The sequence below is a fragment of the Oryzias melastigma genome, linkage group LG9 (genome assembly GCF_002922805.2).
Source record: "Oryzias melastigma strain HK-1 linkage group LG9, ASM292280v2, whole genome shotgun sequence".
NCBI classification, from domain to species: Eukaryota; Metazoa; Chordata; class Actinopteri; order Beloniformes; family Adrianichthyidae; genus Oryzias; species Oryzias melastigma.
Genome location: NC_050520.1, coordinates 25868174 through 25891348, shown reverse-complemented (window position 1 = coordinate 25891348; position 23175 = coordinate 25868174). Strand labels below are relative to the sequence as shown.

General features: G+C 39.0%; 1 protein-coding gene across 1 annotated transcript in view; it reads right to left on the bottom strand.

Annotated features, from left to right (window-relative positions):
• si:dkeyp-14d3.1 (transmembrane protein 132C) overlaps positions 1-23175 on the bottom strand; it is a 154227-nt gene that overhangs the window by 111906 nt on the left and 19146 nt on the right. The window contains exon 2 of the mRNA XM_024276326.2: positions 11982-12870. Coding sequence (XP_024132094.1) covers positions 11982-12870 — 889 coding nt within the window. The remainder of the gene's footprint in view (positions 1-11981; positions 12871-23175) is intronic.

Sequence of the window (23175 nt, the reverse complement as noted above, 5' to 3'; positions counted from 1 at the left end):
CATCAACATCTGCTTGGTTAACATTAGATAAACACTAAATTAGCCCCAAAAAACATGTGGGGAGCCCTCAAAATACCACAATAATATAATACCCCTCCACGACTCCTGTTTGTGAGTTGCAGATTTAACACAGAAGCAGTGCATGCAAGCACACGTAAACGTGCACGCTTCATTAAGTGCTCAGACTAGTGTGGCACGCAGTTTTGCAACAGTTAAAGCCTCGTACATTCAAGTGGAAACACCTCCAGGTTTCATGGCTCCACATCGAGGCTATCAGTGTATTGTGCGCAGATCGGAGTTGTCAGTTTCCTGCCTGCAACTCTGATGCTTTTAGCAGATGTGCTTTTTTGGCCTCTCATTGACAATCCAATACTTATTTTTTATACCTTTACGCTGTTCTTTGCTGAATGCTTTAACAGGTTGTTGGCTTGTTTTGGGGATTCTAGAATGGGAAGAAATATTTTATGCTTAATGTTTTTATTCATTTTTTTGCAAATGCCAACATCCACTAATAGATAAAACGGGAAGCTAAAATAGTTTCCAGACTTTTATGATCATGATAAAAACACACACAAAAACTCACGTTTTTTTCAAATCTGACAGTCATTGAGGAATACACTGTAGCACTGTTTGTGGACAACTCAAGTGATGCATTTATGACAAGAATTACAGTCATTTTTATGTTTAAGGACATGCTAATGCCTCAAGTACCACAGGTGTTGTATGGGAATTAACAGTGAAAATTTGCACTGAGATGAAGTGATGTGAAAAGCATCAACACTCAAAGGACTTCCTATAAAAATAACATATTTTACTTGAATAACATACTCTGGACTCACATAATGGGAGCACAAGAAAACTCAATAACTCTACACATCATTTAAAACAGAAAATATCAACAAATGAAGAAAGCAGTCATAATTTAAACTCTATTTTGTGTTTTAAAAAAGGGAAATAAAATCAGCTAAACATTTATTAAACTGATGGAGTGACCTTATATTAAAATAAACACAATGATGCTGTAAGAATAAACAGACAAATGATTAATTTATCTTTAGTGCAAACTTGATCTGCGGATGGCGGCTCCTCCATCACACAGTCGTAAAATTGATTTCAATGTCACATTTATAACATTTATATTATACCCATTTATGCAGCATTTTAACTTTTCTTTTCAGTGTCGCTTCATTTCTGTGCTATTCTATTTTTGCATCCTTGCATTTTGTTTATTTTTTCTTTCTAAAGGTTTCTCATGTTTCTTGTATGTGGTGTAGGTTTGTAGCTATGGTGACAAGTGTAGATAGATTGTATAGCACTGTAGGTTATGTTAGTGATGCGTTCGTAGAAATCGGTTTAACTAACTTACGGGTTTTTTTTTAAAACAACAACAAATACCGTGGGTTGTGCTCAAAAAAATGTTAAAATATGTAGAAAATGATATTTACTTTTCTTTTTTACCATTTTGCCAAGAAGGTCCTCTCTGTGTAGAGTTTGCATGTTCTCCTCTGATTTTATCTGGGCACTCCAACTTCCTTCGAGTACATCAAAACATGATTAAGGGTAACTCTAACTAGTCTCTCAAAGTTAGTGTGATGAACTGTCTAGAGAATACCCTGACTGACTTATGGATGAGTGTTTGAGACATAGATTTGTGCTTACAGTCTCATCCTTTATCACTGTTAGTAGGTGTTTTAAAGTGAGGTTAGTTATGCCTGCAACCAAACCACCACTGAATCTGACACAAGCAGGGATGTACCAAATGTTGCAGTTCCACCTAAGACCACTGGAGGCAGATTGCAGAGTAAAGGAGGTCTTCATCGACTCCCACGTTTAAAGATTCAGATTTTACCCAAAAAATAATGTTATTTTTAGTCTTAATTTACTGGATCTTATTCATTCACAACAACTGGTGGGAATAAAATCAGGCGCTTTGATTTTACTCATATTTATCACCAAGTTTTCTTATCTTATTGATTTATTTCTGATCAGGTGGTGGGAGGACCCAACACACCTTAACTTACCCTTTCCCTGTCCAACAGCTGCTTTTTCTGGAATACAGTTGGGCAATTTCAGTTGGATTTTTGCCATGTAACATCAAGTAAGTGACAATGGCGATTATCCATCCGTCTGTCATGCAATAGACGGACAGCGTCACGACAGAAAATCACTGCTGAAATTCAAATGCAGCTGGAGTCTGAACACTGTTAAAAAAAATAAAAAGGTGCCCAAGCCGTGCTGTGGTGTGGCACTGCAATGGAGTTTGCATTTTTGGAAGGGGAGGATGAAAATCTGGCAAGATCTTTCTGAGTAGTTATTGGGTTCAGTTGGCAACATAATACATCTGACAGGTATGCAAAAAGAAAAAGCAATGGGGCACATGGCAAAAAAAAAAAAAAAAGGTCTATCCATCCCCTGCAACACTCATTTTGCACAAAAGAATGAGATATCCCTTCCCATACTGTTACAATGGTTTTTAGTGAATCATTGCACCAATCTGCTACTATAGTTGTTTGGGAAACGCCCATTGTTCTGCTTACGACAGAGTTACATGTTTATTCCTTGCATTGACAATTACACCTTTTGACTTTACCTAAGAAATTCATTGCCAAAGAAATTATTTTGTTCTTTTTTTTTACTTTGATTTTTCTAAATGCTTTTTTCTCCTAACAATATTTAAATTAAAAAAAAGTGTTTGCAGTTTTGTACAGTTCTTGCAAAATTTGAGAAAAAAGTAATCACAAAAGACCTATTACAATAGAAAATTGCAGTTTTTTATGTTTTAAACATGTTCTACTGGAGTTTTTTTCACAATGGAGGATATTTTTATTAGGAGAGTAAAGCTTAAAATTTAATTTCTGACTATTTATTTATTCAAATTGTTGTGAATCCGGAGAAGGCAAAAAAATGCCATTGCAAAAACCTTGTAGTAGAGGCTGAAATCAGCAGCAGGCCACAAGCCCCCTACTCCACTCCATTCTGATGCATCCACTTGCAGACAAATAGATCCACAAACATCTTTGTTTTCCTCATCTGAGTTGGCATCTGGCTCAAAACTCTATGGCTGGAAAGCTCTAATGTTGCTCTCCATTTTTGGAAGGTTAAGTTGGAGTTGTGAGGGCTGTAAGCTAGCAAGAGAGCGTGTAAACAGATGGATGATGGGAAATGGGGGCACAACTCAGAGGTGAATTCCTAATGAACTACTGGCGTTCTCAAAAAACTAGTCCTAGAAAATGATTTTTTTGATAAAAACTGCATGATAATAATTAAATAACACTGGAAACACAATAGATCGAAAGATGACTGGAGTGTACCATTCAGTGGCGGGCCGTGCATTTCACACCTAGGCCTTCAGTAGTGCTCCATCTGAATCAATCCAACCCTCATTAACTATTTTATGGCAATAAAACTTCTAGTGCAGGTACAGCTGCCACACACACACCAAAAGCATCAACAATAACCTGATAAAATTTCAATATTATGTAGGAAGATAGCAAAATTTTACTCACCAAAAATCCAGATTATTTAAACACAAAATCCATCCTTTCTATCCTCAAGAAGATTTCAATCACTCTGTCGTGCAGAATCCATGCGTTTCGCAGATAGAAAGTGTTCCGTGGCTGTGATAAGCTGGAAAAAGCTGCATGCGGGAAATGTTCTGGTATTCCTAAAGCCTATGGTGGTCGAGGAGGGAGACAAACATCAGTTTTTGTGATGTTGAAATCAGGTCTGTGTCTGGAAAATAATATCGTCGGTAGTGCGCGCGAGGATTTTGCGCTGCACCTCTTCGTGAGCTCGGAGCGCCCGTGGTGCGTTCAGGGGCCTCGTAGATTTCCTCGTATCAGCTTCACTCCCGCTCAACGGAGTCACGGAACTCCTTTACCCGTGCCAGACAAAACTGTGCCACAACTTTACCCAGACATTCATTTTCCACCAAAAATCAGACGATGAGACGCTTTCCACTGACAACATCTTCAAACCTGACACGCCGCTCCTCGACACCTGTGTCCGTCACATAACGCAGAACCAGGGCGAGCTGCGAGCTGTCCAATCAAAGTTCGTGAAAATGATGACGTTTCCGAAGGCCTTCTAGCTGGCCTTGGTTTGGCCTACTCCAAATCTGATTGGTTGAAGCAACAGTTTGGTAGACAATTATTTTATGCTACAGGGCCCGCAGAACTGATTGTGAAGGCCTTCGGGCAGATTTCTTTGACCCTAGCAACAAATGGTGCTGCAATGTGATTGGTTAATGCTTAAATAGGAAAATACACGTCTGGAAGCAGCGCAACCAGGGAGACAGCAATGAAAGGACGAAGACAGAGCATTTGGAATTATAGAATACGTATTCACGGAAATAAATAATAATTAATATCAGTCTGTGATTCAGATATTTTTAGGCCAGCAGAGAAGGCCTTGCAGGCCCTGACGGCCCGCCACTGGTACCATTAGTACTCAGGCATTTGATACTCTTATAGTACTCATAAAGGGGAGTTTCTTTAGATTTTTTATAGTGAGTCTGCTGGGTTTATGGTTGCACGGCTGCATTTGTAAAATAAAATACACAAAGCTTAAAGGGAACTTTGTGGAAATCGAATAAATGTCCTCAAGTGAGAGTTTCAAGCGAGTAAAATGTCCCTCTCTGGTGACAGAAGACGGTTTAGTTGCAGTGATATAGAATTCTTCAGAAGAATTGTTTTTCATTAAATGCTTTAACTAAACTGACTTCTAGGTTGGAACAATGTTTAGAAAAATCCAGAAATCCAACAACAATTCAACAGTCCAGACAGGTCAGTAACTCCAGCTGTAACAGAACATACAAGATTTTTGTCATTTCTGGGTAAACTTGTCTTAATAGTTGTAGGAGATGGACTTTTTTACTTCTAGCTCACTGTAATAAATAGAGTATCACCAAAAATAATCTGCTTATATGCATTATATTTGTATATGAACCACATAATGCCAAAGGAAAGTAATGGATTACTATTACACAGTGGCGGGCCGTCAGGGCCTGCAAGGCCTTCTCTGCTGGCCTAAAAATATCTGAATCACAGACTGATATTAATTATTATTTATTTCCGTGAATACGTATTCTATAATTCCAAATGCTCTGTCTTCGTCCTATCATTGCTGTCTCCCTGGCTGCGCTGCTTCCAGACGTGTATTTTCCTATTTAAGCATTAACCAATCACATTGCAGCACCATTTGTTGCTAGGGTCAAAGAAATCTGCCCGGAGGCCTTCACAATCAGTTCTGCGGGCCCTGTAGCATAAAATACTTGTCGACCAAGCTGTTGCTTCAACCAATCAGATCTGGAGGAGACCACGTGATAGGCCAGCTAGCTGGCCCACGGAAACGTCAGGATTTTCACGCGCTGTGATTGGATAATCGGAGAGTGTACTAGGAAGAGCCGGTAAACTGAATCCGTAGCGACCCTCACAGGCAAATATATCGAATTTAATAGCTGGTTTGTCAATCCACAATGGCTGAAGGAGGAGAAGAAATGGATTTGGTTGCAGACTTACTGTCAAAGCCGTTTTCAAGACGAACTTTTCAAGAAAAGCTGGACATTGTTAAGCGGGGTCGGGCAACTCCGAAGCTAGCAAGCCCCGTGTCCACTGCTTCTGTTGAACGGACATTCTCAGCCCTGAAGCGAATTAAAACTTATGCCAGAAATACGTCAGGGCAGGCTCGACTTTCAGCATTAGCTTCCATGGCGATAGAAAAGGACTTCTTGATGGAACTAAAACGCACGGATAATCTGCACGACACAGTGATTGAAGTGATTCTTGAGGAAAGAAAGGATGGATTTTGTGTACAAATAATCCGGATTTTTGGTGAGTAAAATTTTGCTATATACCTAAATATTATTGCAATTTTATCAGGTTATTTTTTATGCTTTTGGTGTGTGTGTGGCAGCTGTACCTGCAGTAGAAGTTTTATTGCCATAAAATAGTTATTGAGGGTTGGGTTGATTCAGATGGAGCACTACTGAAGGCCTAGGTGTGAAATGCACGGCCCGCCACTGCTATTACACATAAACAACTATATGACTTGTTTTGTTTTTTGTCTTATTTTTTTTGTGACTTTATTGTACTTTCTAATTGCTGGGGAAAATCCAAACATGTACAAATATACTATCCGGATGTTACGAGGAGATGCTGTTCAGGCAGAACCTGGAATTCACTGTCAGTTCTTTCTCGACCACAATTACTGCTCCGGGGAATATCTCACTACCAATACAGGAAAGGAATACATGACAGCTCATCTTGCCAAATTCACCTTTGTTCTCATGCATTTTCTTCTTGACAATGTCTTTTCACAGTGGCCTTTTAAATCCTATCAAGGTGTAATGCAGTATGAGATTTAGTAATTCCTGTGAGATTTATGTCTTTAAGCTGAAAAATGGTCCTCAGGATGAGCAAATGTTTTGAAAAACGATGTGAAATATGATGTGGATGAATGCCTGGTAGCTTATGTGTACAGTCTGACAGTTATTTCACAATGCCGCATTTTCACGTCATCTGCTAAACCTATGCAGCAAATAAAGCTCCTGCTGGAATTTGAACTGCAGGAGCTTTCGTGTCATGAATCAGTCAAACCACAAACGCTCCACCTTAGCAGAAAGTCAATGAAACATAGTTTTGTTATTTTAATTAACAGCGTTTGGGAGTTTAAATTAAGCCTAAAGGATTTCTGCACTGTAAAACCATTGTGTGCCTAATCTGAAAAGTACTTTTCCTAATGTGAGCCCATCTGCCATGCTTACTTTCATGTTTTTGTAAGGTTTCGTATTTTTAGAATTCTTTAAACTTTAAAATTAAGATTTCTCAATTCTTTTTTATGTTTCAATCTGTTTAATCCATAAAAACCGACATTTGAGTTTTCCATCTCGTTTAATTTCCTGTCTGTTTTCACTTCCTTTTTATTAATTCTCACACATGGGTTCAATTTGATCAGTTTCTCTCCGTTTTTTAATCAGTTTCTTTCCTGATCTTTAAATACTCAGTCTGAGTGTGTGTTCCGTAACAAGAACCTTTAGTTTTTCTTTACTTTTAGGTTAGTCGCAGAAAGCCTCAGCTGTCCCAGCAGCATGTTTGCACATTTCTAACAAGAGGACGCTTCAATTCAGACGTCTCTGCTTCTGCTCGTCCTGCCTGCACTTGGGTCTAGCTCCACATCATGTCAGACTTGGACAGCCTCCCGTGTGTGCAAAAAAAAATCTTTAAACACTCTCTGGATTGATTTTCCAGACAGTGACTGCATTTACAAGCACACCAGTATAACCCACTATTGTATTTTTTACTCATATAAAAAAAAAACACAAGGTTGCCACATAAACATGTTTATGATATAATTAGGTCACAGTTGAATTACGGTGTTGGGAATTTTGAATGCAGAGTACTCTAGCATAAAAAAGTCTGTTTATAGTAACCAAATATGAGATAAAGTCAGTGTCTTACTTCAAAAATTATTTCTATAGTTCATGCAAAATGTGAATTATTCAATTGAATACTCATGTAAGAGAGAAAAATGTAACTGGTAAAACCAGTTCGATAATATGTTTTAAAACCTATAAAATTAGCAAAAATAAAAGCTTACTTATATGTTAGTACACAAATTAGAATCTCCATGTTTTTGACAACAAAAACAAAATTTGCTGCTGTTAAGATAAAATAAAGACAAACAACACTAGACTTTTGTTGAGATACTGTGTGGATGTTAGATATTTAAACCGTTGTCTGCACTAAAATCTAACTTCAAGTCACCTATTTTGTAGATAATGGGCTTTTAAGACATTTGCTAGACATTTTTGCTTCCCATAAATATTATATTTATAACGTTATTATTGTATATTTCAAAACACTCCCACTCCCCTGAAATGTAAATCTTTCTTGGAGGCACGCTGGTGCATTCCATGGTTGTACAGTCAAAGACTAAACTATGCTGGTCCGATTACAAGCAGAACATTTAAAATGTTTGATAAATACTGCAATTTATCTGCTAATATTGATATTATTGCACATCGAAAACTGCTCATTGTAGTTGAGTAGAACAAGTTTCTTAATTAAAATTAATAGTGTCTACCCACTTCTACTGTAATTACAACAATGAATACTGGAAGGATTTTATGATTATAGAACTCAGTGAAGTAATCCTCACGGGTCTACTCAGTATTTTGATCTTGTTTGCCTTCTTGGAACACTTGCATGTAAGTGAGTATTGTCAATTATGTAAATGTAAATGAAAACACTATATGTCACCACCACCAGTATCACCTTCTTAAGAAAACGGTATATAATGGAATATGTCCACTACACCTTGAACAGTTCATCAGAACCACACAAACAAAAACACGCACAATTACATATAAGGAAAGATTTACTAATTAATTTATATGACGCACAATTTTGGATTGTGAGGAAGCACAAGGAGAGCATCCCCACGGAAAGGACCCGACTGGGATTTGAACCAAAGCTGCCTCACTGTGAGGCATGGATGGTAACCACTTCACTCCAATGCTGCCCAGACTTACCTACACATTCTCACTCCTAACTCGTCATATAGACATATGGTTCAGGCCATGGAGCTTCTTGATGTGACCACGGAAATGCAAGCGGCGGCTCATTTGACTACAGTTGTAAAGGATTATATTTCAATGAAAAACCATTTTGATGTTAGCTTTCATTATTTTATTAAGGACTCTGCTCTGAGAAACCAATGAATTGGATGGATTAGTCACAGCAACATTCATCAATAAACATTGGAGAATTAGCTAAAAGGGTCATAGGGGGACTTTAATGTTTAATGAGTCAGAAATAAATAGCTATTATATTTCTATATATGTATTATAGCGGTCAACCTCTTCCCTCCCCACTTGCCCATGTGCTCTTGGGCAAGACTCCACATTGCTCCTGGTAGTTACAGGTTGGGGCTTGTGTTTGGCAGAACCACTATCAGTGTGTGTGTGGATGGATGAATGGGACTGTAACTGTAGAGCACTTTGGGATTGTTGAAAAGTTGCTGTAAATAGATATTTTCAGGCGACTTGCTTTATTCAATAGCTATCTATTTATATATTTCTATATATTTATAAAATATTGTAAACAGTAAAAAGCAATAGTTCTTGCATTTGTTGAACTAAATGCTGTTATAAGTTGATAAAAAAGAAATAGAAATGTTCCTACTTAAGCGTTTGGTAATTACTACATCATTGACTATTTGTTCTTTTTTTCTCCAGGTATGTACAGATAGATATTTGTGCCCTCTTGACTCTATATGTTCACCCCTTTACCTCACACAACAGTGACAGCATATTAAAACACATTTAAATTAATTCTTATTAGTGGCCCCGTTTCTAAAGTTAAATTAAATCAGAAAATTACATTGTTTTTAAGAACACTCATCCACTACATAGAGCAATAATTAAAGCAACAAACTGCACCCTCTCTACATTAGATGACCGTAGACTGCAATGAAAAAACCCAAACTTTTCAGGTCTTCAGTGACAGAAGCTATTAACACAGTGGAAGCCACATCAGAAGCTATCAAATTAAAAGAAGCTTGTCAACACGGGCAACACCCAGGAAAGCATACCCTGCTGAGCTCCCACAAAGCACGAAATTGGCCAGATGATTGGTTATCAAAATTGTGAGAAATTAGCTTTCATTAATATTCATCCCAGCATGAGGCTTTCAGCGTAATGCTTCAGGCTAAGAAAAGTAAACTTGGTTGTCTTTTTTTCTTTCATCTAAATTCATTTTTTCATCTGAGTGGAACTCTAAAGCAAGAAACCATACATACCTAGTGTTTATCTAGGCAAAAGGCAGAGTAACACAAAAGACAATGAATCTGAAGGACTTAGCCTTTGGTTGTGGGGCATAATTTGCAAACAAAACTAAAGCAGCATCGAATCAGCGTGACGATTTCCGCTCGCAGACGCAGCCAACGGAGCCTGAACCAGATGAGCGCATTGCACAGATGATAATGATGCTGTGAATATAGAGATCAAAGTCATCTCACGCGGGTGATTAAGAATCCCAACAAATGCACGTATGAGGACAGCCTTATCACCTAGGACCACACAGAGGCCTTTCCGTATCTATAATTCTCAGAGGGCCTGCCGACGCCTTCCACATGCACCACTGCCAAATAAAAATACCACAGGCGTTGCCTCTTCGGGCGGCCTGGCTTGTTCATTCCGCTGATGAAACAAATCACTTTTCAGTTTGGCAAAACAAAAAGAAGTTCCCCGTGTTTTATCATTGTGGGGCTGGTGAACAAATGAAACGCATGAATACGAGAATTCATCGGGAACTTCACAGCAATAAGAAAAGTGTCTGCTCAGAGGTTGCAGTTTATACTGTCAGTGCATTGTTTTCTAATTTGTTAAAGGCCCACTCCAATCATCTTTTGAGCTTTTTTTAAAAACATTCCCAGTGGTCTTTTAACCATGAATACAGTATTCCTCACTTACACACAGGGTTTAGGGAACGGAAACATTCGCAAACACCTGGAATATGGAGAACCCCTTCAACCCTACAGCTAAAGAATGTCCATTACTGATCTGTACTTGTCAAAAACACCCCTGATTATGCTTTGTAAACATTTATTAAAGAACGTTGGAGTATTGCTCAACATAAAACGTTTTTTTTTATTTATAACAAACACCTCAGGACCGCAGCACCTCCTTCAGACGCAAATGTTTCATACAGCCATCTTAAGTTCTCAGAATATTTATGACAAACCAGAAGAGTCATGTGACTGAAAAAAAATAAGTAAATACGAGAAACCACGATTGATGAAAGCAGGGGATCACTGAATGCCTGTGTCCTTTTCTAGGACATAGTTTCTGCAGGGCGGCAGTAGTTCATTGAAAATTCGCCTCTAAATTGCGGGTGAGACTGTCGGCGAGGAGCAACCTCACCCCCTCTTCCCATCACCCAAAACAAAGCAGTTTTCTTGCTCTCCTGCTAGCTTACAGCCCCTCACAACCATAACATAATGTTAGCAGTTATTGGAACTATCTAGCTGTGAAGTTTGAGCCAGATTCTAGCTCAGACGAGCAAAACAAACATTGATCTAGTCGTCTACAAGTGGATGCATCCGAATGGAGCAGATCTGGGAGTACATGCATTTTTTCTTGTGTTCCTGATTATCAACGACTTGAATAAAGAAATACTTTAAAATTAACATTTTTATTTACCATCTCCTTCATCATGAGAGAAATGCCACAAGAACATGTTAAAAAAACAATTTCCATCTGGGTGGTCTTTGAATCATTTGTTGACCTTCTGCTCAGCCGGTTTTGCTTTTGGTCCAGATTGATAAACTAGCTTGACCCCTAAATGAAGTGCCTTGAATGGTTAACAGGTATTCTGAACCAGTTAGATTAGGACCAGCTTTAGTCATCACACTAATGGACAAGCGTTTTAAATTATGACGTCCCTATTTGCGCTGCATGTTAATGATTGAAATCAGAATGTCTCAGCTGTTCATTTTGATTACAAGTCAGCAATAACTCTTCTGAGGTAAGTCATTCTCTAGATAACCCTGCACTTAATGGAAATCTGTGTGCTTTGATACCCGACTTGGTCTGCTGTTCACACAATCATGAGTGAGCAAAAATATTCAGCTATAGGTAGTGGTTTAACACACTTTTTTATGGGAGTGGAACAATTGCTACTGAATAGGCCTGTAATATATCACTATTTCAAAGAACCCACTTGTTGTCTCTTAAGGAACAGCAGAAAGGATATAAGTGAAACTGTTCTGAAGAGTGATGAAAGCAGCATGGCAGAGAGAATGACCAGCTAAAAAACCGAACAATAAAGATCATTCTCTAGATTTAATGGCGGACATGGTTGCAGACTTTGCTCTTAGAGTCTTAGAGTTCGCTATTAGAACATTGCAGAGTATTTACACTCCGATGTATGAATTTAAATACACGTGAGACTTTAAGGAAAAAGATTAAGAGGTAATCTTACCTGAGAGTAAACATTTCCGCAGTGGAGTAGGCTGACATGGTGATAAAGGCGGACACAGTTTCCCTCAGTCTCATGGGTACGGAGGGCACCATGACCATGAAGTTATCATCCAACCTGTGTTCAGCAAGAGGGGGCTCCGGCGGGTTCTGATAGAGCTTCACCCCACCGATCCTTCTCAGTGGCGTGGAGGTGTAGGACCCAAATAGCCCCTCTTGACTTGAGCGGATGAAGCCGTCCCTTCTGGACTCCTCGGAGTGGCACTCTCCGGCCTCGACAGACTGCAGCATGTAGTAGAGCTCCACTGAAGTGCCTTCGGACACTTCCAAGTTCCTCTGACGTCCTGGCACCACGCTGGGTGGGCTGAACCAGCTGGCCAGTGGCTCCAACTCCGCCACACACAGCCCCAGCAACCCTTTTAGCTGGCAAGTGCCGCGCACCTCCTGGGTTTCATGGAAAGCAAACATGTGCACGCAGGGCAGCTTGTCTGTGGCGCTGTAGTCATCCCAGTCCCTGCCCCCTACATAAAACAGCACCTGAACTTTAGGTTTGACTAAATGAATCCTGGTGTTCATGATATACGTCTGCACCTTCCAGTTGAAGGTAAATACTGAAGAGGCAGGAAATGTTCCTGGGCTCTGTAATAGCTCCACCGGGACAGGCTGCTCCACAGAGAGGGGCCCGTAGCTGGCGTTCACCGAGGGCAAACTTCGGGCTTGGTAGATGAAGAAAGGTTCAGTCCGTGACGTCAGGCTAGAGTTCCTCATGAAGTCTTGATTGGCTTCTTTCAGGAAAAAGGCCAAGTCAGCATTGAACAGCTGGTAGTTGACAGGCAGGTAGGTGGGAATGGAGGAATATCTCTGCAAACCGCCCAGAACTCGACAGTCGGCTACTAAAAGACAGAAAAGAAAAGCAAGAGTTAGGAAAAATTTGTCAAAATAAGTAAACAATTCTCTATTTTTGCATAGTCCCGTGCAGGGTCATGGGGGTGTTGGAGCCTATTTCAGTTACAGGGAAAGGTAGAGTGCATCTTGGACAAGCTGTCAGCAGATCACAGGACCACAGACTCACTTCCTAAAGTCATATTAAAGCCACCAATCAACCTAATAATTATGTGGAAGGAAGCTGGAACACCTGCTGAACACCCATATGGGATTTGAGTCAAAGATATCAGGACTAACCCCTATAAGTTTTAAATCAACAACTCAAAAGGAAGAGTGACCATTGTGCAAGTCAGCAAGCACAAGTTCTCTAACAAACCTCATGTGGTTAGGTTTGATTGGCTCCATTATTAAACGTTATGCTCATGTAACAAAATCTTTGAATAAAATATCCTTGGACTAATTGGTTATTTTAAAAATGTTAAACCAGCAGGTTCAGGGTACTTTCTAATTCTGCTCTACTGTGTCAATTCAAAGAGGTATTTCTTTGTTGAGCATGATTCTAAAGATCTTAACGTTCGTGTCAGAGCCGCTCCCAGCCTCGTCAGTTCAAGGTTGCTACAAATTACTTTTGAGAATTCTATCAGGGACCGCACTCAGAAAGTGGCGTCATCATCATTTTCTTTTCGTATTAAAGAAAGATGCTTTAGCAGTACACTTCCCAAACTCATCACTTTTTTGGTAAGAGACTTCAAAAGATTATATTTATACCCAAATATGTCTATAAGACAGAATTTAGTCATAAAGAAAACTTGAAATAAATAAAAATGTCATTTTGAAGTTTAAAAAAACGGCCTAAATCATTATGACCTACTATTTAAAGAGCAGTTTGTGTTCTCTCAACAGTACAGCACTTCAGTCTCAAGCCTTCATAATGTCTGATTCACTGCTTTGTGATGTTTTATGGCAACAACTGATATAAATATTTCACTTTAGGAGGTAAATAAAGGGTTTTATGACATAACTGTGTTTTTCAAATGCAAAAATAAGGACATAAGATAACTCTTAGTTTTCTGTTGCCTACATTAGATCTGCAACTTCCTATAGGTAAATCAATTACCTGAATCAATGATATAATTAACTCCTAAATAGATCAATCCTTGTTTAAAACTCGTTTTCCCCAACTATGAAGGTAGTATTATCTTTTTGTTTGATATACACAGACTATAAAGTATCTTGTCCATCTCCTTATATACTTTTTTTTGTTTTGATTGCTTAAAATAAATCAATTCAAATAAAAAAATACAACATGTTATACGTATACATTTTTCTTTCTACTTTTTGAATATTTAGGACAAATGACTGTATTCCTTTTGCTTTCTCAGTACAGGGATTGCACAAAAAAACATTAACACAATATTTTGGTAATTTATATTGCAAACAGTTAGTATAAATTGGTCTTATTGGAATTGAATAGACTGAATTGAATTATAACCTCATAATTAATAAAGATTAATATCATGTTTTTTTTTTGTTTTTTTTTTGCTTTCTAGTGCTTTGAAACAACTGTAGTAGTAAGTTCTGGTTTTATTAATAAACTGAATTCAACATTATGGCTTGAAGTTTTCTGTCCAGATTGCTTGTTTTGTCTCTTTTTAAAAAATAAAAATAAACAAACAAACCAAATATACAATAATTTTGTAGTATCACATTTTACAAGTGACCAGATAAACAACACAATTTGGTTTTTTTTCTGTAATCCAATTTACAGTCAATATCTAATGATGAAAAATTTGACTATCAAATGTAAATTTCTTTTCAAACAGCTGGTATTTCTGATATGTATTCAAGCTTCATCCTTCTTGTATGTCCATATTGTCCTATGCAGGGTCACAGGGTTGCTGGAGCCCATCCCAACCACTATAGGTTGAAGCTGAGGTACACCTGCTGCCAGTAGCAAAACCCCATACACTGTCCCAAAATTATTTCTGTTTTGTAGTTTTACATTGATGTAAAACATGGAAGTCGCGTAGTCAAGTCCACCTCGCTTTCACCCAACAGTAGCTGGGATAGGCTCCAGCATCCACGTGACACCAAAAGGGATGGAGGTGATGAAAATTAATGGATATTCGTGCATTAGCAAAGCTAATGCTACCACAATCACACCACATTTATCAAGAAAACTTAAATATTTTATCATTATACAAATAATAAAACATTTAAGGCTTTTTGATAGTAGGAATTCCAAAGTCAAAAAAACACACATATAAAAAAAATCTGAGTTTTTCCACATACATCAACTCATTCTCATCCCCAAGACATCACATTTTGACATTTGGTTAAGGACCCCTCCATGTCGCTTTTTGAAGTCTTGGGTGACCCCAACTTTTTGATGGGCTGGCTGTTCATAAAGTCAAGGTTCTGCAACCTTCAGGACACGGTACTGGCTGCAGCACCGGATGCTTTAACAGACGGAGATTGATCCTCGGGACGCATTTAGTACCGGTACCAAGACCCGGTACCCTAACCCTAACTCGGCACCAGAAGTAGGGTTGGGCACCGAAGTTCGGTTCCAAGTAGGAACCGTTATGATTTGCGCGGTTCTACCGAAACCGAAAGATGCGGCTGCAAACGGTGCCGGATTTCGGTTCCAAAGTTCATTGAAGTTTCATTTGTCTGTGGACATGTCAATCACTTGTACTCCCTTCTGATTCTTTACGATTCAGCCTATCTATTTACTTTCTTGTGTTCGTGGGCGGGCTCATATAAAACTGCCGAGATGGTCGGCTTCCGCAACGTCGGTGGCCGGGACTTTCGCTGTGAATAGTGGAGTTTCCGCAATTTTTAAACAACGCTGGAGCCCCATCCCAAAATGAAACAATGAATCGTTTCCTCCTTGTTGGGCTGCTAATAGCAGAAAGCTCGGCTCGGCTCCGCCCACCACCACAGCGGGTCGTCATCATCTGCTGCGCTTTGCAGCCTTGTGATTACCATTTATCTTCCGCCTTGTTTTATTGAAATAAAATATTGCTTTTGCCCAAAAACAACTGCAAATAAATGCCACATTCCTGATTTAATTTAATAAAATGTCAGGCTAAAATTTCAAGGACGTTTAAGTTTATTTAAGACGGAGTTTTATATTATGCTTTATATTACGTGCGCACAGCTGCACGGCAGGAGGGAGTCTGCGCTTGTTTGAAGCCGTTCTGCTTTGGATTTAGGAAGATAAAGGCATTATTTTTTATTACTGAAGTACCGCAATAAGCACCGAAAGGGAACCGAAACCGAAACAAAAGAACCGCGGTAGAACCGGAACCGCATCAGAACCCATCGGTGCCCAACCCTAACCAGAAGGGCACCGGATGCTGTACCAGACGCGGTACCAGACCTTAACCAGTACCAGACGCAATACAGACCCAAACCGGTACCAGACATGTTACTGGACCTGGACATGGTAACGGGTTAATGTTCAGGTATTGGGTTAGGGTACTGGTGCACTCCATGTCCTGGTACTGGATCGTCAAAAAAACGATGAGTGTGGGATATCCAAAACATCATTTTTTGACACTGAGGGGTCCTTAACCAAACGTCAAACCAAAGAGCACTCATTTTAAACTATGATGGTCTGACACATTAATGTGATTGTGTGTGTGAAACTGCACTGGAAATGCTCCAAATGAATTGCCCTCCGGGACTAATAAAGTTTTCTGAATCTGTGACGAGTTGTGAGTGAGAATGAGTTTCATACACAAACGTGGGTCTGTCAAAGGTCCCTTTCTTCAGCCAATTCTCTAAAATGACTTCTATGCTTGATAGGACCAGTATGTTGCAAAGGTAGGTATCCTAACAGTTTTATAACCCCCTTTTTTTTCTTGTCATCTATGGTCCCAGTGGTTAAGAAGACAGCTTTAATCACCATAAGAGTGAGCTCTGACCTTCTTCTCAAGATCAATCTGCTACATAATTACACTCCCAGAGCACACTCCCATCTTCATCTTAGCTGTAGTATTTCCCTCCATTGATCATTCTTGTAAATCAATGTCCAAACAAATCAGTCAACAATTTGTGATTAATGGTGTTCATCTTGACCCCGATGCTGTTGTCCCACACCGGCACCTGCATACGGAGCAGCTGAACCTAGTACCTCTTCAAAGTAAACTGCTGTGGAGGACAGATCTGCTTCTCTACAGAAATAAACATTTGAAGAGCAGAACAATACAGGTGTATTAGCTTTGGTCAGAACAATTATGTGGTTTGTGTTGTGCAGTGTTTAGAATCTAATTATACATTTTTATGTAATTATTTTCACACGGTTTATTTTCAAGTTGATTAAACCTTGGGAAATCATTTGAGGTCATACAAGTTTAGGAAAGAAAACAGAAGGTCAAAACTCTCAGTCTGGTCAAGGATATGCTGGAGCAAACCTGACCTGCATTGAGTGAACGGATGCTCTATCAGCATCCATGGTACACCGCACAGCATCACCCCCATACCATGTACCAATGCCTGCGAGTCAGGGATGTTCCAGCAGAGAGTGTCCTCCAAAAATATTAAACAGTTGGATGTCGTTCGGTAGCTGGAGAAAACCTCATAACCATCTTAATTCAAAAAGGTCTATCAATCTTTGAGACAAGCACAAAAAGGTTTTGACTGAAACTAAACTAAAACTTGTTGATGAAAGAAAAATGTTCTGAAACTACTGAGCATAACAGCCATTTCGGAGAAAGGCAGAGGCGCATCTTGTGTACAAACAAAATCTAAAAAGGGAGTCACATCTAAAAGAAATGAAAAGTTAGTCAAGTGGAAAGGGGGAAACAGAGGAGAAAATGGAAAATCCAGAACAAATGAAGACCATGCTATGTCTGTGCTTTAGTTTTCCCATCTCGCAAACAAGAAGAGCGCAGAATAATCAGCAAGGACTTGTGTGAAAGGTTTTGTCTTATTTATCCTAAGCTTTGTTTCTAATTAAGAGTCAAATCAGTTAGCTTCAACCTTGTCTGCCTGCATGTTTCTTTGCAATATACATTAGTTTCTTAATCCCTCCACATAAACTAGACGATTCTTTAGTGTTACCATAAATATGTAGACCTTCTTAAGGTCTTTTCTCTGGAGGCTAACATCAATTGTATCAGCTAGGAAATAAGTCAAGCAAAGCTTTGAAAAACCCTCAGAACAAAAATGTAATACAGAATCAACAACCATGTGTTTTGGTCACATTCGAATCAAAGAAATCACAAAAAACAATTTCAAAATTGCTTTATTTTAAGCTGTAAAAAGAAGAAAACCACTTCAACAACACACTCTTCAAACTTTACTGATTTATTTTTTTTATTTTTTTGAGCAGCAGGGGTATGACTCAGATATCAGCACCTTTCCCCCAGAAGAGCATTTCTTTTAGGCACTCCAAATTAATTAAATGGTTTTCTTGGAACCTTGTCTTTTCATTTACACTGTCAGCAACCCGCCACCCTCCATCAATTTTAAAAGAATTATTGAAAATGTTACCTTTCAGGAGATAATTTTACAACTCTTCAAGTAAGATAGTGTGTAAGACATATCAAAAGTGTTGGCTGATCTGTCTTTATACACGTATGACCCACATCCTATTTGAAATTCATAGTGCTTACTATGAACTGGCCCTTCTTTTATAGCTGTAAGAGGTTCAACTCTCCTAGGAAGGCTTTCCACAAGGTTTGGAAATGTGTTTATGCTTAGATTTTTGAGATAAAACCCTGTTGTTGAACGAGATTGTTCTGATTCATCCAGAAGGTGTTCTATCAGGTTGAGGTCAAGCTGGTCAATTTCTTTCTTGGACTTTGTTTTGTGGACTGGTGTGTGGTCATGTTGGAACAGGAGGAGGCCATCTTCAAACTCTTCAAACCCACAAAAAGAAAAGCATGGCATTTTCCAAAATATAATGGTGGGCTGAATATTTACTGATCACACAAATTCTTTTATTTTTCATTTTATAATCAGTTTCATTTTGTAGTAAACCACTGACAGTTGACTGTGGACTAATGAGCAGCAGAGAAATTTCCTGACTGCACTTGTTGCACATACGGCATCACTTTACCACACTGGAATTCACTGAACTCTTGAGAGTGGCCTATTCTTTCACAGATGTTGGTAGAAGTAGACTGCATGTTGCGTTGCATGATTTTTTACCCCTGTGGTTGCAGAAGTGATTGGAACACACAAATTCAATCACTGTTTTTGGCAACATAAGCTCATGTGTAAACAGTCTACAGCTGTGCAGAAAAAATGTAACTTCACAAGCAGGACAGGATTTTTGCCGAAAAGTACGACATGTTTTTGTAACTCATATTCATCGTAAGAGTGAAATTGTGACATCTGCCACATGCATAAAAATGCTTTATGACTGTTTGGGGTAAAGTCATATTGCACAACTTAGACCACACATGTAAGTTACTTGAATCTGATACAGTTCAAGAGCCAACGCCAGTAGTCAAGATTCATGGGACCATTTTCTGACTTGGTCAAACTCCAACCCGCCAACTACTTTTGAGATGCTATGGAAAACAATACTCAATGTTCTAAATTATCACATTTATTAGAAATAGTGTATTCACTATTGTGTGTAAACCCTTCACTTCTGTAAAGTGTTGCACATCAGTTCTAGGCTGCTTTTCCCAGTATCTGCTGGAATTACTCTGTGAAGAGTTGAAGAGTTATGGTTTTCGAAAGAATGTCAGCTCTGGAGATAAGGTGAAAAGCTATAGTCTGATGATTTATGCCAGGCAGAAAGTCGTATACTGTCTGAAACACTACAAGTTTATCATTACTGTCAATTCTTATTTTCCTGAAACAAAATGCTTTAACAGTAAAGGAAGTTGAACGTGGATACTCCAATCTGAAAGCTAGTTATTGTCTTAATTAATCTAACTTTGAAAATAAACCTTTAACATGATTAAATGATTTGAACTCCTATGTTCTAGTTTCAAGTTTTGTTTAGTTGGTTGATGATAAAGAACACAACTCTAAGGTGCCAGAAATACACACACACACAAATTCAATTTAAAAGCAACATCTACAGTAGCATCAGCTGTATATTGTACATCCTGTTAGCTGAATTTTTCTCTTGTCAGGAATGTAATTGTGTCTCATTTATTTCACATTTTTACTGGTTAAGTGAAGGGTAGAGGGGAAGTGTTTGTTGATTAGACCTTTGTTGTTGCAGCATTTTTGAAATACATGGGCTCGTTCCAGTACTTTGTTATTGTTAAAATGGCTTCATTACATCTCCATGTGTTCAACTCATGAGAAAGTTCCTGTTTTTCTGTTCATCTGTCCACTATTGTCCTCTGTGCATCATGAAACCTTGACACATAAATGCAGAACCTGTGGGATTCATCCAGATGATGTCAATAAGTTTTTAACTTCCATCAAAATGCAGTAGACATTAAACAAACGTTTTTTCAAAGTACAGTATTTACACACTTAAAACCCTTAGATTTTGTTTTCTTTTAAATCACACTGCACCTTATAATCCAGAGCATCTTATATTTGGGTTCATTCTGGCTGTGCTGACTGATGTTGAAGCAATTGTCTAAAGGTTTGGCTGGGTGTTATTGTGAATATGCTAACGTGGCTAACATTTAGGGATGTCAGACTGTGTATTTCTGTTACTAACAAGGTTAGGAGTTAGCATAATCCCAGTCATGTTTGTTTTAGCTGTATCAGGCTGTTATTTTTCCTGATGCAAACAAGGCTGGGAGTTACAGGTATTGTGAATGCGCTAATGTGGCTAATGTGTAGCATGCTACAAATGAGTTCTAGAATTAAAGTGAATGCAGTCAATAAATTCTGACTGACTGACTTGTCTTTGACTCTTATTTCGTGCTTAATGCACCTTATAGTTTGTTGTTCAAACTATAAGTTAGGAAATAGACCATTAACTAACGATCCGCCTTATAATCCGGTTCATCCTACAGTGGAAAATAAGGTATACAGCTGATCTTTTCCCTGTCCTTCAAGTTTATAGTTAAGCATCAAACACACACAAGATGCAAACCAAACCAGCTGTGAGAATCCTCCCTTAGTGGCTGCTGCAGATCAGGTCCACATTTCACCTTTCATTTGCGGTTGGAGAATAGCTGCAGACACCTAAAATAAGATGCATCCGACTGATGAAATCAGCCTGGGACTTAACAAGCACAGACTTCGGTTGTGGCCATAACACAGCTCAGTGGAACACAATCTATGAGACGCCCCAGATAAATTGATTCGGAATCTCTGTCAGCGCTGGTTTATTTCCTGTGTAATCTGGTTTCTCAGGCTGTATGCAAGCATGCTGTATTCAACAGACTCACAAAAATATTTTGGTTCCAATTGGGTGTCAATTACAGATATCTGATGTCATTCTTGGATATTCAATTTAAGCTTCTTTTGCTGTTGCTTATGTTAGAAACAGGTATGGAGAGGCAGACGAGAGAGGGGCCGGACCTCGATATGTGTTGACAAGAGCTGAGCACATCTATTCTATTTCACCTCGGCTAAGATTTGGGGCTGGTGGAGGAAAAGGGGTAAATTAACACTCCAAACAAGGACACCAGCAAAGAAGAAGCCATGTTCAACGCTGCTGCCTGACGTTGGGTCTCTTAATACGCAAGCTGACAATTTAAAGGACATGATGCCCACAAATGTCATTTTTTAAATTTTGACTGAGTAAGTCAGAATGAAAGACAACACCTTTTGTTGAGGTTTACTATCATTCTTTGACCTTTCTTAAGATCCCAAGAATGCTAAACAGGGCGGTCTGAAATTTAAATAATAATAGTAATAATAAAAAAGCTTTCTTTATTCCACTAAGTCCCCATCCCCCCATTCTTTTTCTCCCCATGTTCAATTAATAAGGGCTATCGAATTTGTGACCACGCGTCAAGAATAATAAATACAATATTTCCTTCAAGGATCATTTGCAGATGATTTACGATTTTGAGCCACAAAGAAATTCAAGAAAGAAGGAATGGGAGAAGAATCAATACACAACACAGTATGGTATTACTTCATGTCAGGGTCCATAGGGAAGAAATCATTCAGGCAGATAGAGGTCTGTGGAGCTGACGGACGGAGACGCGCAGTCACAGTGAGGTCTGAAAATCTCTGTAGGGCACACGCTGTGCAGGTTAGTCGTTTTTCTGTCTTTGACATGAGCTGAATTAAATGGAACATAAATGCTTCTGATTAAAGGTCAGTTGAATTTGCTGTTTGAGTGTGTGTGTGTGTGGGAAGCCTATGGAGGGACCAGCTGGGGATGTTTGTTTCCACGCGTCTAATGGATGGCCACATTTAAGACGATAAGAGCTAATAAAGAGTAATGGGCCTGCGCTTTCATTGGGGGAGAGGAAAGCTATTTTGAGTTCACGAGAGAAAGCATCATCTCAGGGATTAAAGAGCATCGACTGATAAAGAGTAAACACCATGATGCCGCGCCGCTGGCCTGATTTGGTAAAGTCACGGATAGAAAAGACGACCCCAAATAAGGGAGTGCTGTCAGAGGTTTGGGAATGTCACTGGGGATGCCATTAAGGGAGGCTGAGAAAGGCCCCCAGGTGCTGCACGGAGGTCTGATATGTCTGCTGCGACGTTATCACAGCAGGAGACTACAGGCTGAACTCTGGGCATCCTGCGAGCAGAGAACAACACCTCCTTTGTGCCATCTAGTTTGTGTGGCTTAAGAGGAAAGGGGGCCGAGAGCTTTTGGCCTTGGTTGGAGGAACCAAACAAACGCTCATCTGTGTGTCAATCGGTATTCCCGAATCCCCTCCGGACTCGTTTGAAACATAAACTGGACTCTTTAATGAATCTTTTCCCGTCACGCTGGCTTTTATTGCAAAACAACATCGTAAATCAAGCTAAATACAGAGGTGTTCACAGAGTAGAGTGTTTGTGGAGGTTTAGCCCATCATGACCTCAGGCTTTGATTAAAAAAAACATCTTGTTAAACCTGAGGGGGCAAACTGTCGAAGAAATAAACTCCATGAGTTGATTTTTCATGTATTTCTTTCCTCTTTTGTTTATCTTTTAATTCATTTTCATTTCTAAAAATGCATTTTGCTTTCCAAAATCATTTTTATGGAAACAAGAAAAGGTAGATACTATGGGACATCGCTCATTGAATGATGACGTTTGTCCATCATTTCAACCGAACGTTATTTAGGATGAAGTAATACTGGATATGATTCGTACTAATCATAAAACTTTAAAAGTATGAGGACATTAAAGATGTAAAAAAGCTCAAATATCAAACTTTATCATCTAATCAGCGATATCCCATAGTACCCACTTTTTCCGTT